Here is a 14693-nt window from a genome sequence, read left to right as displayed (position 1 = left end):
AAGAGGACAATGTGCACCGAATTCATCCTGTCACAACCTTTTCTCCTTTCTGACTGTAGGGTATGAAATTAACTGTGAATTATTCAACCTCTTAACACCATCATACCTGTGTAGCAATTAAGTAATGAATAATATTGTAAGATATTGCAGTTATGTTTTTTTATCTGTTTAATATTAAAGAATGTGCGAACTGTAAGGCATATAAAACTTTCTAAAGTTAAATCTTAAATACAAAACACACAAAATATATAACAAAGTAAACAGATACTGCCGAAAACTACATCACCCACGGCTGGGGATGCAGTTTTCAGCGGGGAGCAGAATTCGGCATCAGATATTGCCGAAAACTGCATCCCCCATCAGAATTAGCTTGTGAAGCTAAAGGAATGAAATGACTTTAGCAGCTCACATTTGGAGCTATTCTAGTGTGACTGGGTGAATTTGGTGCACTTTGTCCTCTTTATGGCTGACTTAGGAAGGGCGGGGGTTGTTTTTGGCAGCTGCTAGTGATGCAGTTTTTGGCAGGGAGTAGAATTCAGCACAACAGGTGCCAGATTGGATCCCTCAGGACAGGATCATGAGACTTGTCAGTTCCATGTGTCGTCAATGCACTGTTTGTTTGGAAGCCAGAGGTGGACACACCTGATATTGAATGATGACACTTTCAATTTCTGAGTACCTGTATTCAGTGACTGAATAAACGTGTTAAGTTGATCACGATTTGTCCACAATTCATTCTCTAATGACCAATGCTTCCCTCTTTAATATGAAGGTAACCCCAAACCAGTTAATTTAATATATCTCCAAATATACATGTTATTCTGACCCGTGCGTTTTTAATGGCGCTAAGTATATGTATATATTCATTGGAGGCCTGCCGGGCATTTAAAGTCCTTTTGTGTGTCCTTCAGTGATAAAGTACCGCGTCACCATCTGCACTGGTAACGTCAGTGGCAGCGGCACAGATGCCACCGTCTTCCTTAACGTTATTGGTGACCTGGGTGACACAGGAGAGCGCCTCATGATCACAAGCAAAAACAATGTCAACAAATTTGAAAAGGGCAATGTGAGTGTATTCTTAATACACAATGAACACAGATACCAAATACAAGTTTTGTGGAAATTGCACCATAAGCATCTTTAACCAGTTTCCTTGTCTCCCTTCAGCACGATGAGTTTCTCATTGAGTCCGTGACTGTGGGCCAGGTGCGCAGGGTGCGGGTGGGTCACGATGGTCGTGGCGGAGGCTGTGGTTGGTTCCTTGATAAGGTCATGGTCAGAGAGGAGGGCCAGCCAGAGTCTATGGCCATTGAGTTTCCCTGTAACAGGCAAGGCAATAATAATTTGAACATAACCTTAAAAAGGAAAAGGGGTGTTTATTTAATTTCTTAATTTGTCTTTGTCTAAGACTTACTAAAGCACCAACTGGTTGCGCTCAAATTTCCTCAACAGAGCTAAATGCCTCATAAGTGCAGTAAATTAGCTCCACCCTGATGCACTAGTTCTCCAGTGGCATGTGTTTAAGTAGTTAGGCAGCTGATGGACACGTTTGCCATTACAAATAGGGACTAAATGCACTGTGGCCAGCCAGCTCTCTGCTCAAGTAACTAGAGCCAAACCGCAAGGCCAAGGTGCTATGTTACCTCTGCAAAAAGGCTCTTCCTGTTTGTCCGTCTGTCTGTCTGTGATAATGTATAGCAACTAGTATGATTCATTGTATGGGTCTGACCTGTGTCCTGTTGGCTTTGTTTTCTTATGCATGTTTGACCTGTGTAAACTAAAATGTATTTAATTGTTGTTTTTATTATTATTATTATTATTATTATTATTATTATTATTATTATCATATGAGAATTTGTTTAATAAAAGTTAAGCAGCCAGTTTGTAAGTAATAGGGGGATTGTAGACCATCTAATCACAGAAATGCAAGTAAACAGGTGCCAGGGACAACAAACCCCGCCCCTCACACATATTTCATCCATTATAAGTGAATGGGAAGATTTTAAAAATTCATAAAAAAATTTTTTTAACTTTGACCTGCTGTTCCCAAAATGAACTGACATCAGTTCTGGGTCACTGGCAGTCTATAAAGTCAGTCTGGTATGAATTCAACCAATAGTTTTGATGCTACAGATGTGAAATTTCGCCCAATATAAGTAAATGGGGGGGGGGGGGGTTTAAAAAAATTCATAAAAAATTGGAACTTTTACCTACTTTTCCCAAAATGTAATGACATCTATTCGGGGTCACTGGCAATCTATAAACCAAATTTGGAATGAATTCAATCAATACTTTTGCTGATAGAGTGTTAACAGACAAAGAAACAAATAAACCGAACCAAAGACAAAACCCCTTGCCTCCTCTTCAGGGGTCAGGGTAATAACAGTGTTTTCTTTAGAGTGTAACTGCTAAAATTAAAATCCTTGTGTTTTTTTGTATGTCATAAGTAGTTGTCAGTGTAGATGGAGTGGAGTCCACCATGTTGTATCAGCATGTTTCTACAGTATCTCAGAACAGACTTTCTTCATCTCCTTTTTTGCATTTTATACTAAATGTAGAAATTGTTAAGGAGCATTATTATCATTTGCTGTGTTTTTAAGGTCAATATTACTCCAACCATCAGTGGGGTGGGAGGTGGGGGGTTAGTAATCCACAACTTCATCACAAGACAGCTCTAAATATCATACATGGAATATTTATTATTATTTTTTAAATCATGTCTCATTTGTATGCAGTGGAGTTTAATGCTCAGTAAGGTCTAATGTCACTGGTATAAATCTGAATCTCTGTAGGTGGTTGGATCGTAATGAGGATGATGGACAGATTGTTCGTGAGTTAGTTCCTGCTGGAGATGGTCTACGTCTGTTTAGTAAGTGCAAAAAATGACGTTTTAAATAAGACAGCGGTAAAGGTACAACAACAGACTGGCAATGTGATGTATGATTTCCTGTTTCACAGATGTGAACTACCATATAGCAATCAAGACAGGCAGTGTGAACGGGGCCAGCTCTGACTCCAGAGTGTTTGTCAAGCTGTACGGGGAGAAGTGTGATACTAACAAAATCATACTGGCAGTGTCTGACAATGACCTGAGAAACTACTTTGAGACAGGACGCACTGACATCTTCATCCTTGAAACCTTCGATGTCGGAAAGGCGAGTTTTTTATTCACATACACTCTTCACAAACAACAGAGCTTATGGTTCAGACTTATCCTTATCCAACTTCCTGCTTCTATTGTATCTTCTGTTTTTTCAGATCAACCGTCTTTTGATTGGTCACACCAACGAGGGCCTGCGGGCTGGCTGGTTTTTGGACAGCGTGCAGATCTCTGTGCCAGTTCATGGGATGGAGTACATGTTCCCAAGTCACAGATGGCTCTGCAAAGACGAGGCTGATGGGAAGGTGGAGGTGGAGATCTACCCCAGTGAGGTCCTAGAAATTGAAAAAAGTAAATAATATATACACAAATGTACCATATGGTCAGAATTCGCTGCTTTAGCCCATAAAGACCCAGTACCACTTTTGTGTCAGTTCCCAAATGAATTTTTCTCTATATTTAACCTTTCTTAAGTGATTTATCACAATTTATTCATAACATTTTTCAGTGTAAATCATATATTTTCCTATATTTAATTCGCTGATCATGTAGATGTTCTTGAAATCTCAAAGTAAATTCAAAGGTTATTATATCAAAACAGAGAAAACAGAAAAAAAAGTGACTTTTTCAGTAAAATATGTCATTAACTGAACATGAACCAAGTGTCTCCATCCACTGTCATTGATCAAACTCCATGGGTTTTACAGGTGAATCAATGTTGTAGAAGAAGGTCTTTCCACGTTCACTACGGAGCCACTGAACGCTCAAATGGGTCATATCTGATGACCATGGAAAGATTAACTGCATTTTACACCAATTATTTACATGTATTGATAGGATTAGTGGTTCAACAGGTATTAAATATTTTAGATCAGTAGATGGTTTTGGTCATCAGTGGCTGTTTGGGTCTTTATGGGTTAAGCACATTTGCAGAGATTCAGTTATGCTCAGGACAGACTAGAGGCTGACAAGGTATCAACAATGCAAATGAACTGTCTCAGACTTTGTTTATTTATTGTTGGACAAAGCCAAACAAATTTATGGAAAAGTGGGCGTAAGTGTTTCTGCAAAGGTTCAGACAATGATCAGTCATGTAGGTGTAGAATATTTTCATTTTTTCATTTTTCAGTAGATTGTATTGCAGATACAAAGTACCAGAGAAGCAAAAGAATGCTTGAAAGTCTGTTACTAACTGTGGAGACCTCTGTGTAAGGAAATATCTATGTGGAGAGTGTCAGCAAAATCCTCCAGAATATCATTAGTGCAAAATCTTTTGAGAATTGGTTCCTAAAACAGAGCAGATTGTGGAGTCAAAAGCAGCACAAGTTAATAGGTGCAATCATATTTTGTGGATGTGTTCCTTAATGTGGCTCTGGTGTTAAAAAAAAAAAAAAAGGAACATGTTGCTCCTTTACACACTGGCCCTAACCTTATAGTGATACTGCAGATGGACCACTGATATCTGAGAGGTAGAAACAGAAAACCTCTGAATTCATCAAAACAAAAAGTGAATTTAAGGGTATGTATTTAATATTTACACAATAATGTTATTTCACAGAAGAAATTGCATACCTGTTGAACTGAAAATCTTACCATGTAAGAACCCTATTTTATTGTTATACGATCACTGAATCTAAGTCAAAATAATAAATATCTACATAAATATGTAGATCTTATCACAGAGTCACTAATTCCAGTTGAGAAGTCTAATCAAGGGAACCATCAGCCGCTATCTTTGCCCAGTAGTTTATAAAACATCCTGTCTTTTTTTTTTTTTTAATGATTTTTGGTCATGGTGTATTGTTTTGTTTTGCTCTATACAAATATGCCAATAATATTTAATTTTTAATTCCAATTCTATATTTATATAAATACTGAATTTATTATTTTTCTCTTTATATTGAATTTTTCACTTGTCTGTGGTTTTTCTACCTGTCGTTTTCACTGCACTTGCTTGTTAACTGTGAAATTTCCCCACGATGGGATAATAAAGTCATATCTTATCTTATCTTATCTTATCTTATCTTATCTTATCTTATCTTAGCTTAGCTTAGCTTTGCTTAGCTTTTCTTTTCTTTTTTCTTCTCTTTTTTCTTTTCTTTTCTCTTTTCTTTTCTTTTCTTTTCTTTTCTTACCTTATCTTATTTTATTTTATCTTATCTTATTTTATCATCATATCTTATCTTATCTTGTCTTATTTTATCTTTTCTTTTCTTATCACATCCTATTTTATCTTATGTTATTTCACCTTATCTCATCTTATTTTATCTTATCTTATTTTATCTTTTCTTATCATATCTTATTTTATCCTATCTTTTCCTATTTTATCTTATCTTATTTTATCTTTTCTTATCACATCCTATTTTATCTTATTTTATTTCACCTTATCTTATCTTATCTTACAATGCTGGGATTCTGCTCTGTAACAGTGATCAACTATGAAGTGACGGTGGTGACCGGGGACGTTCGTGCAGGTGGCACCAATGCCAATGTCTTCTGTCAAATCTATGGGGATGATGGGAAAACCGACGTTCTGTCTCTCAAAAGTCGCTCCAATAACTTTGAGCGTGGCACCACTGAGATCTTTAAGGTGTGCTGACAAACTTGTGTCATGAAATTCTACCAGTCCTTTAGGTTAGGGTTAGACTATGAAGACAACTGACCTCTATTTGTGACTTCTAAACCAGATTGAAGCTCACGATGTTGGTAAGATCTACAAGATACGTATCTACCACGACGGGAAGGGAATTGGAGACGGCTGGTTCCTGGAGACGGTGGATATCAGGAGACTGACGATGGCTATGGTGCAGATTGAGGTGAAGAAGGAGGACACCAAGAAAGACAAGAAAAAAGACAAGAAGAAGAAAAAGAAAGAGGAGGAGGAGGTGGAGATAATTGAGGAGTTGCAGGAAGTGGTGGAGACATTTAGTTTTCCTTGTAACCGCTGGCTGGCCAAGGATGAGGAGGATGGGGAGATAGTGGTTGAGCTGCTTACTGAGGACAATGAAGACCTGGAGGGTAAGCTGGGCATCGCTGACCCACTGTCATTTGCTTTTAAAGGCTATGAAGGAATGTTTCTGTTGTAACATTTTAAACTGATGCAGCAAATGTTGCCGTGTGTGTAAATGAAAATGTCAGCGATAATGTGTTCTGTGTGCCTGACTAACTCTGTCCCCAGTGAACTCATATGAAGTTCATGTGTTCACCGGCACCATGTGGGGGGCGGGGACTGACGCCAATGTTTACATTAACATCTATGGGGAGATTGGTGACACTGGGGAGAGAAAGCTCAGGAAGTCAAACAACTTGAACAAGTTTGAGAAAGGCAACGTAAGTCTGAATGAAATGCTGAAGGAACTCATTTCTTTGACAATCTGTGTCTGTATTGATCTTTTCCACCAGTTTTTCCTTTTCTCTTTCTTAACCCATAAAGACCCATACATCCACTGGCGACCATAATCATCTACTGATATAAACTGTTTAATATCTGTTGATCCATTAATCCTATCAATACATGTAAATAATTGGTGTAAAATACAGTGTATCATCTTTTCATGGTCATTAGATATGACCCATTTGGATGTTCAGAGGCTACATAGTTAATAATAATAATAATAATACATCACACTTATATAGTGCTTTTTTGGACACTCAAAGACGCTTCACAAACAAAAAAAACAAGAAGAACAGAGAGAAAAAAAAAGAGGCTCAAGAAAATGCAAGTTTGAACAGGTGAGTTTTAAGTCATGATTTGAAGTTTTGTATTGAGTCTTAGTTCCTGATGTTTTATAGTTACCATGGAAACACCGTCATCTTCTCAAACATTGATTCACCAGTAAAACCCATGGAGTTGGATCAATGACAGTGGATAAAATGAACAACAATAATAAAAAAACACTCTACAAACTAATAAATAATGTGGAAAAAATAAGCAAAACGTTTACTATAATAAAGTAAAAAAAAAAAAAAGAATAAAATAAGCAACAAAATGAACAAAAGGAGCCAAAGTAATTAATGCAATGAACAAAAATTAATGGAGAATGGACACACATGGTTTATGTTTAGTTAATGATAGATTTTACTGAAAAAGTCACTTTTTCCTCAGTTTTCTCTGTTTTTTATATAGTAACCCTCAACTTTCAATCTGAGCTTTTATGAACATCTACATGTTCATTGAATTAGATATAGGAAAATACCAGATTTTCACTTAAAAAATTTCAAAATACACAGCATAATAATAGAATAAATGAAGATAAATCACTTAAGAAAGGTTAAAAATAGAGAAAAAATCATTTGGGAACTGACACTAAAATACCACTGGGTCTTTATGGGTTAAATCACATGGGCCTTGACATGTTTTAACACTGCTTTGAATAAAATATACTGTTATTACTGTTATTTTCTTTGTAAAGATACACCCACCCTCTCTTTCTCATAAAAAATATGTATGTATGTGATGTAGCATTCAAGCACATGTAAATTAAGGTCAGCTAAATAACTAATGAGCTTCCTAAGGTCTGTGTCATTTCCTGACCTTTTGTTTTTGGTTCGCTTTTGTGTTTGTTACCCAGGAGGATGTTTTCACTATCACTGCAGTAGACCTGGGGGTCTTGAAGAAGCTGCGGATCCGACACGATAACAGCCAGGCCAGCGCCGGCTGGTTTCTGGATCGGGTAGAGATTGTAGACAACAAAGATGACACCACGTAAGTCTGACAAAGACAACACCAATCCCTCAGCTCTTTAATATAATGTGTATCTATGTATTGATGTGCTTTTGAACATGCGTATAAATGAACAAACACATTTTTCTAAATTCAAATCAGTATGTTTATGTGTTTTTATTGATAAGACATCCTTTTGCATTTTGCTGACTCATACTACACACAAAATACATGGCATAGTTTCCAGTCTCACTGCCTTCTTGTCAAGACACAAAATGTATTTAGAGCTCCACTCTGTGGTATGAAATGGTACTCTGAAATGTTCTGGTCAAGGCACCATCTGTCCAAGCAGACCTGGTACTCATCTGAATATATGTTCAGTCAGTGTTTTTGTTTAATTAAGAACATGTGCACCAATGTTCCCCATGTAAATGTACCAGATTTAACCAAACGGCCTGAAGCCTTTTCAGTCCAATCATTTTAATTTGTGACAGCAAAGAATCCACCACAAGGGGAGCCGTTAGTACAGACTTTCATTCTTTTTAGATTTAACAATGCCTTATGTATTGTCCCTGTCAAATAGATTAAAATAAAAATAACAGCAATAGGATGTTCCTTTGAGGTCAGATACATACTGATCAAAGGGAAATGTCTGACCAATGTATCCAATGTAACTTTCTATTAGGAGCTACCGGCTATTGTGAAGCTGCAGTGTCTGTCGTCGTCTTCGTCATCATCATCATCATCATCATCATCGTCTTTCTTGTCTTCGTTAGCAATTTCCTCAAACATCTCTGATGAAACTACTGGTTTGACTAATTTCCAGTTTTATATTTAGCTCCCTTAGGACAATGTGTACAAAGTTTGTTCACAATTTTGAGAAATTAAGATTTTTTAATTTTTGACACATTTTTAAAATATTACAAATTTGCAATAATCCATATTTTGATGCTTATAACATTGAAATGGTCACAAATATCAATATATTTACTATTGAGCTCTGATAGAAGTCATATATGGACTTTGATTTAATTAGTTGTGTACTCCTCCAGTGAAAACAGCACACACTTCTATTGGGAGTTTGAGCTCCTGCATCACCACCAAAGGACTCTATAGAGACAGAACCTGACGACCTGACAAATTCAACTTATTGATTCTTGATAGAACATCCTGGTGAGAATAAGGGCCATTCATTCTATTTTTCCTTATGTTATTTTGCTATCTCCCCTGACAGATGAGCTTAGATTCAGTCTGGATTTTTTTGAGTGGTCCAGAGGGTACATCATGCAAATGCGACCATGTTTTTCCCAATTTAACCCTGTATAGGGCACTCATAGAAATACTCTAAAATTCAAAGGTTAATGAAGTTTCCATATTTGGTTCCTTACCCAAGTGGCAAAAAAAGTATATAAAAAAAAATACAACAAAAACACATGTAAGGTGTTGTGTTTATTTTTATTTATATTTTAGGTACTTTTTTCCTTGTAAACGCTGGTTGGCTGTCGATGAAGATGATGGACAGCTTGCCAGGGAGCTTGTTCCTGTAGACGAGGCCTTCATGAAGAAAGGGGACGATGATGAGGAAGACTCCGAAGCCACACTTGGACTGGAACAAAAGGGTGAGAGACACATTACAGCTGCCTTTTACGAGGGAATGACGAGAAAATAGATAAAAATAGTATCAACTCAATGATTTATTTATTGTGATTTGTTTTGTTTTAACAGCTATGTCAACCACATACACCGTCAGAATAAAAACTGGTGACAAGAAGTACGCAGGGACTGATGCTAATGTCTTCATGACCCTGTGCGGCGACAAAGACGATACAGGTACGACATTTATACTCCATCAGTGCCTGTAGATGAGTAGTTCAACTATGTAATCTCTCTGTCATGTCTCATCATACAGGGATCATTAACCTAAAGGCTTCAAAGACTTATAAGAATAAGTTTGAGCGAGGTTGCATTGATGAGTTCACCATAGAAGCTGTGGACATCGGACCTCTAAAGAAGATCAGGATTGGACACGACAACCGTGGTACAGTAGGACAGAATCCTCACATGTTTGTGTAGGACACGATGTACTCACACCACGTATCGAAACAGAATAATGTGTGATTATGTTTCAGGAGGAGGATCCGCTGGCTGGTTTCTCGACTGGGTGGATATCGATGCTCCGTCTCTGGGGCAGAAACTACGCTTCCCATGTGGCCGTTGGTTAGATAAAGGAGAGGATGACGGTGCTATTGTCAGGGACCTTTTTCCTAATGCTCTCCAGACAGAGTATTACACCCCATGTAAGCAAGTCACTGCATTTTTTTTTTTTACCTTTATTTAACCCATAAAGACCCAGTGCTACTTTTGTGTTAGGTCCCAAATCAGGATCAGGATAAACGTTATTGTCCTTATGGGAAATTTGCTTTGGACAACAGTGCTACACATTGCTGCATTCACATTCGGACACATACAATCACAAAACAATTCAGTCACAAAATCTTAAAGTCAGCATAATTACAATTAGCTATTACACCCAGTTCATATATTGCACCCTTCCCTCTGAGATCCAATAAATAGAATAAACATGAGTGATACAAGTTAGTTTAAGAAGGGTGGGAGTGATTTCATTCCTTAAGAGTAAAAATTTAAAAAGCATTGAAACACATAATAATATGGGTAGTTTCAAAAGCCCGACCTCATATATTGCACCCTTCCCTCCAAGATCCAGTAAATGGAATAAATATAACTGATATAAGTTCATTTAAAAGGGTGGGAGTAATTTCATTCCTTAAGAATAAAACTTTAGAAAACATTGAAACACATAATTACTGTAGTAAGAATATGGGTAGTTTAAAAGCCCGACCTTGGACGAAGTTGAATAAAAGACAGAGGACTCAGGGCCCATTGATAAAACCCGAAGAAAAATTAATTTTTCTCTCCATTTTAACCTTTTTTGGGTGATTTGTCACCATTTATTATATTATTATTCTCTGTATTTGATGTTTTTTTTTTTCTGTTAAAATCATGTATTTTCCTATATTTAATTCACTCATCATGCAGATGTTCATAAAAGCTCAGAGTAAATTCAATGGCTATTATTTCAAAACAATGAAAACTGAAGAAAAAAGGGAATTTTTCAGTTCAGATAACAATCAACTCCATGGGTTTTACTGGTGAATCAATGTTATAGAAGAAAACAGTGTTTCCACGTTCACTACGGAGCCTCTGAACATCCAAATGGGTCATATCTGATGGCCATGAAAAGATGAAAAACTGTATTTTACACCAATTATTTGCATGTATTGATAGGATTAATGGATCAACAGGTATTAAACAGTTTAAATCAGTAGATGCTTTTGGTCAGTGGTGGTTGTTTGGGTCTTTAGTGGGTTAACCAGGAAAAAAAAAAACTCATTGACATTAAAAATTTCTTTTGTAAGAGTGTCCTGGCCAAGGCAGCAGCAGAAGCGACAGACAATAGAGATTTAATCAATACATCGACACTAAAAACATACATAAAACACAGTAAAACTCAGTTCTAAAATCACATATAAAACATTATACATGTAAACACCATCAATGAATCACAAGATTCTAAAAGTATAATCAACATGTTCCTTAAACTATCTCAAAGCAGAATCACTTATAAAAACATCTATATTCAGATTTATATATTTTTTTCCCATTCATTTAGAATGACTCTGAATGTATTTACAGAGACCAGTTCCTGCAGTTGTATCTCCTTCTGTAGGTTTTCCCAGGCAGTGGGAGAAGAAAATTAAAAGCTTTCTTTCCCAGTTCTGTTCTGACGTTTGGAACACATAGGGATAACAGATCCTCAGACTGGAGGCAGTCATTCTAACAGACGTAGACCACTACATATGATGGAAGCAGACCTAACATACATTTATAAATACAAGAATAACAGTGTTTTGGTTTGCGCATAAAAACATCTGTCCAACTCAAGCATATAAAACACAGTGATATGAGTGAGTATTTCATGCACATAATTAAACCCAGTTATGTTTTTGTTCTGCAGTTGTGCCGTACGAGATCAAAATCTTCACAAGTGATTTGTTTGGAGCCGGCACAGATGCAGATGTCTTCATTGTCCTCTATGGCCGAGATGCAGTGTGTACACAGCAGAAGTGTCTGTGTGTCAACAAGAGAGAACGGAGGATGTACTTTGAGAGGGGAGCCGAGGACATGTTTATAGTTGAGGTAAATCCAAGTGGTCGATAGAGGAGGTGCGGTCGTATGTTATTAAAGACCAAGAAAACCATGTAAAACATTCCATTTTGTCAGATAAAGAAAGAGAAAGGATCAAATAATTACTAAAAAGACGCAAAGAATCTTCAGAAAGCCCATTTCTGATAGTAATAATAGCCATCTACAAATAAAACAAAGCAAGGCACAATATTTCCCATATTATATTCCCACTGTAAGAAAGTCTTATAGCTATTTACTTTTTCCAAAACACCAATAAGTGTAGACTAAAGAAAAGTAAATACTGAATAATCGGCAGAAGATTATGAATAATAACTAAATATACTGCACACACAAGTAATATGGATGCTTACATACATTTCTGGACATAATTAAGGGATGGGGGGTGATTACAAACAAGTACACTTAAAGAGAACACTGCAAAAGATGAAAAAAATAAGCACTTGAGTATCTTAAGAACTAAGAAGAATTCATGTGTTACTTTTAGAGCTGTACAATTTATCGTTTGAGCATCATCATGGCAATGTACATGTACACAATAGTTATAGTGCAGGTCTCACCTAATTTCCACCTGGTTACCTGACACACACTGTGCACAGTAATCCACCAATCACAATAGTTCTTTATCAGTTTGCCGAAGCAGACCACGCCCCTGCACATGGAATAAGTCACTGGCAACAATATTGAAAAAAGAACAGGGTGCAAGAGAAAAATCACCGAAAATGAAGACTTGGTGCCAAAAAGAAAAGCAACGTCAGTTATCTGGAATTATTTCAGCTACAAGAAGGGTGATGTTGAAATAAAACACAGGGAAACACAACTAATTTGTTTGACCATTTATGTTGGCGCAACACAGCTATTATATTCTCCCGAGTAGTTTTTTATATCACAATATATATCGCAGGTTTAAAAAAAAAAATCCCAATGTCAGTTTTTTCCAATATTGTGCAGCCCTAATTACTTCCAATCTGTCCGACTTTAATGAAGAAACATATTCAGTCCAAGGTTTCCTGGTTTTCAGACTCTTCTTATCTTATTCCAGTCAAATACCAACCTTCTAACGTGCTGTTAACAATATACATTACCTTTATCATCATCATCTACAGTATCTGTTACACATTATCCTTAAAACAAATGGAACTGCTACTTTCATTACTGTTTCCAATATAGGTTTTACATTTGTCCAGTTATTCAGGACCACTGGGAAATGCCAGAGCTGATCATTGTGTTTAGCCTTTTCTTCTTCACTAGACCTTCTTATATAATTAGGTTCATGTTATTGCCTTCCTCTTCTTCTTTTTTAGTAATGGTTTTCTGCTTTTGTGCAGCTGGAAGACGTGGGGGATATAATTGAGAAGATCCGTATCGGACATGACAACCGTGGGGTCAACCCAGGCTGGCATCTGGACCGAGTGGAGATCAGACGTTTGCTCAGGAAGGGAAAGGTATTGTGTATGGTGTATCTGCAGATTCTGACCATGTTTGAACGTGTCTTGAATTAATTTTTATCTTAAAATTCATAGAATTCTATTAAATTTGGCATTTTGAGATCTCAATCCCTACAAAACACTTTAATATTTAGTCCTGTTTATCCATCTTTTAATTTGTTTTGATGTTCATGTCTTTTTACTATATACATAATGTAAGCTACGTTCAGACAGCGGGTCTTAATGCACATTTCGGATTTTTGGGTGAAATCAGATTTTTTTGTGTGCTTGTTCATATTACACATTAAATGCAACTTTTATCACTTTTGAGTTTGAACTGAACGCAACCCTGAAGTGACCCGCATGTGCGAAAGAGGTCCTGACATAATACGTGACCATGCAGGCACGCACTGTGTTTACAGAAGTGACACTCGTGGGATGCAGAATTGTGACTTTTGTCGCATTTCAATGACGTAAAGGTCAGCTAAATGTGACCTGGCCGTTCAGACTGAAGTAAAATATCAAATATGTATCGGATTTAGGACCACATATGAAAGCGGCCTGGGTTGGATTTGAAAAAATCAGATTCATGCTGTTCAAACTGTCTTTAACAGATCAGATACAGGTCACATATGAGCAAAAAAATCGGATTTGGGCCACATTTGCCTGCAGTCTGAACGTAGCCGTATACCAGGGGTGGGCACCTCCGGTCCATTAGGGCCAGTATCCGGCATGTTTTAGATATTTCCCTCTTCCAACACACCTGGAAGCCATTACATTTTTATCAGGTTTCTGCAGAGCTTGATGATGAACTGATCATTAATTGAACCAGGTGCTGGAAGAGGGAAATATCTAAAACATGCAGGATACCAGCCCTCAAGGACCAGAGTTGCCCACCTCTGCCGTACACTATATTTTCACTGTCCTCATGGGACAAACATGTGAAACACTGCCTGAAATTAGATACAGAGGACAAACATTTTGTGTGCATGTGTTATCCATTCACAGCCAACATGTGAACAGATGAAGCCCCAGATTTACTGGTGTCAACATGATGGTGCCTTTTTTTATGCTTATGCCTTTTTTATGCTTGTTATCATTGAAATACTCGACAGTGCCACAGCCTTTCCTCATATCATTCAGACCTATTGTAGATGAATCAAACTCACTCCAATGGTCATATTCCTACACAAAACATTCTGCACAGGACCATGTATTTATCTAATTTTTTTTTTTTTTTTGCAAAGAAAAAGAACAACTTCCAGAACTGATACAGATG

At 37.0% G+C, this 14693-nt stretch overlaps 1 protein-coding gene across 1 annotated transcript in view; it reads left to right on the top strand.

The window, feature by feature from the left end:
- Positions 1 to 14693, top strand: part of loxhd1a (lipoxygenase homology PLAT domains 1a) — a 51049-nt gene that overhangs the window by 15860 nt on the left and 20496 nt on the right. The window contains exons 14-28 of the mRNA XM_030150264.1: positions 912 to 1066; positions 1168 to 1328; positions 2793 to 2869; positions 2959 to 3155; positions 3259 to 3451; positions 5530 to 5690; positions 5788 to 6118; positions 6279 to 6430; positions 7672 to 7805; positions 9234 to 9382; positions 9489 to 9593; positions 9673 to 9798; positions 9893 to 10060; positions 11800 to 11981; positions 13316 to 13432. Of these exons, the coding sequence (XP_030006124.1) occupies positions 912 to 1066; positions 1168 to 1328; positions 2793 to 2869; positions 2959 to 3155; positions 3259 to 3451; positions 5530 to 5690; positions 5788 to 6118; positions 6279 to 6430; positions 7672 to 7805; positions 9234 to 9382; positions 9489 to 9593; positions 9673 to 9798; positions 9893 to 10060; positions 11800 to 11981; positions 13316 to 13432 (2408 nt within the window). The remainder of the gene's footprint in view (positions 1 to 911; positions 1067 to 1167; positions 1329 to 2792; positions 2870 to 2958; positions 3156 to 3258; positions 3452 to 5529; positions 5691 to 5787; positions 6119 to 6278; positions 6431 to 7671; positions 7806 to 9233; positions 9383 to 9488; positions 9594 to 9672; positions 9799 to 9892; positions 10061 to 11799; positions 11982 to 13315; positions 13433 to 14693) is intronic.

Source organism: Sphaeramia orbicularis, chromosome 12 (assembly GCF_902148855.1).
Source record: "Sphaeramia orbicularis chromosome 12, fSphaOr1.1, whole genome shotgun sequence".
Classification (NCBI taxonomy): Eukaryota; Metazoa; Chordata; class Actinopteri; order Kurtiformes; family Apogonidae; genus Sphaeramia; species Sphaeramia orbicularis.
Note: the sequence above shows the minus strand (reverse complement) of the source record. Positions and strands in the feature narration are given on the sequence as shown.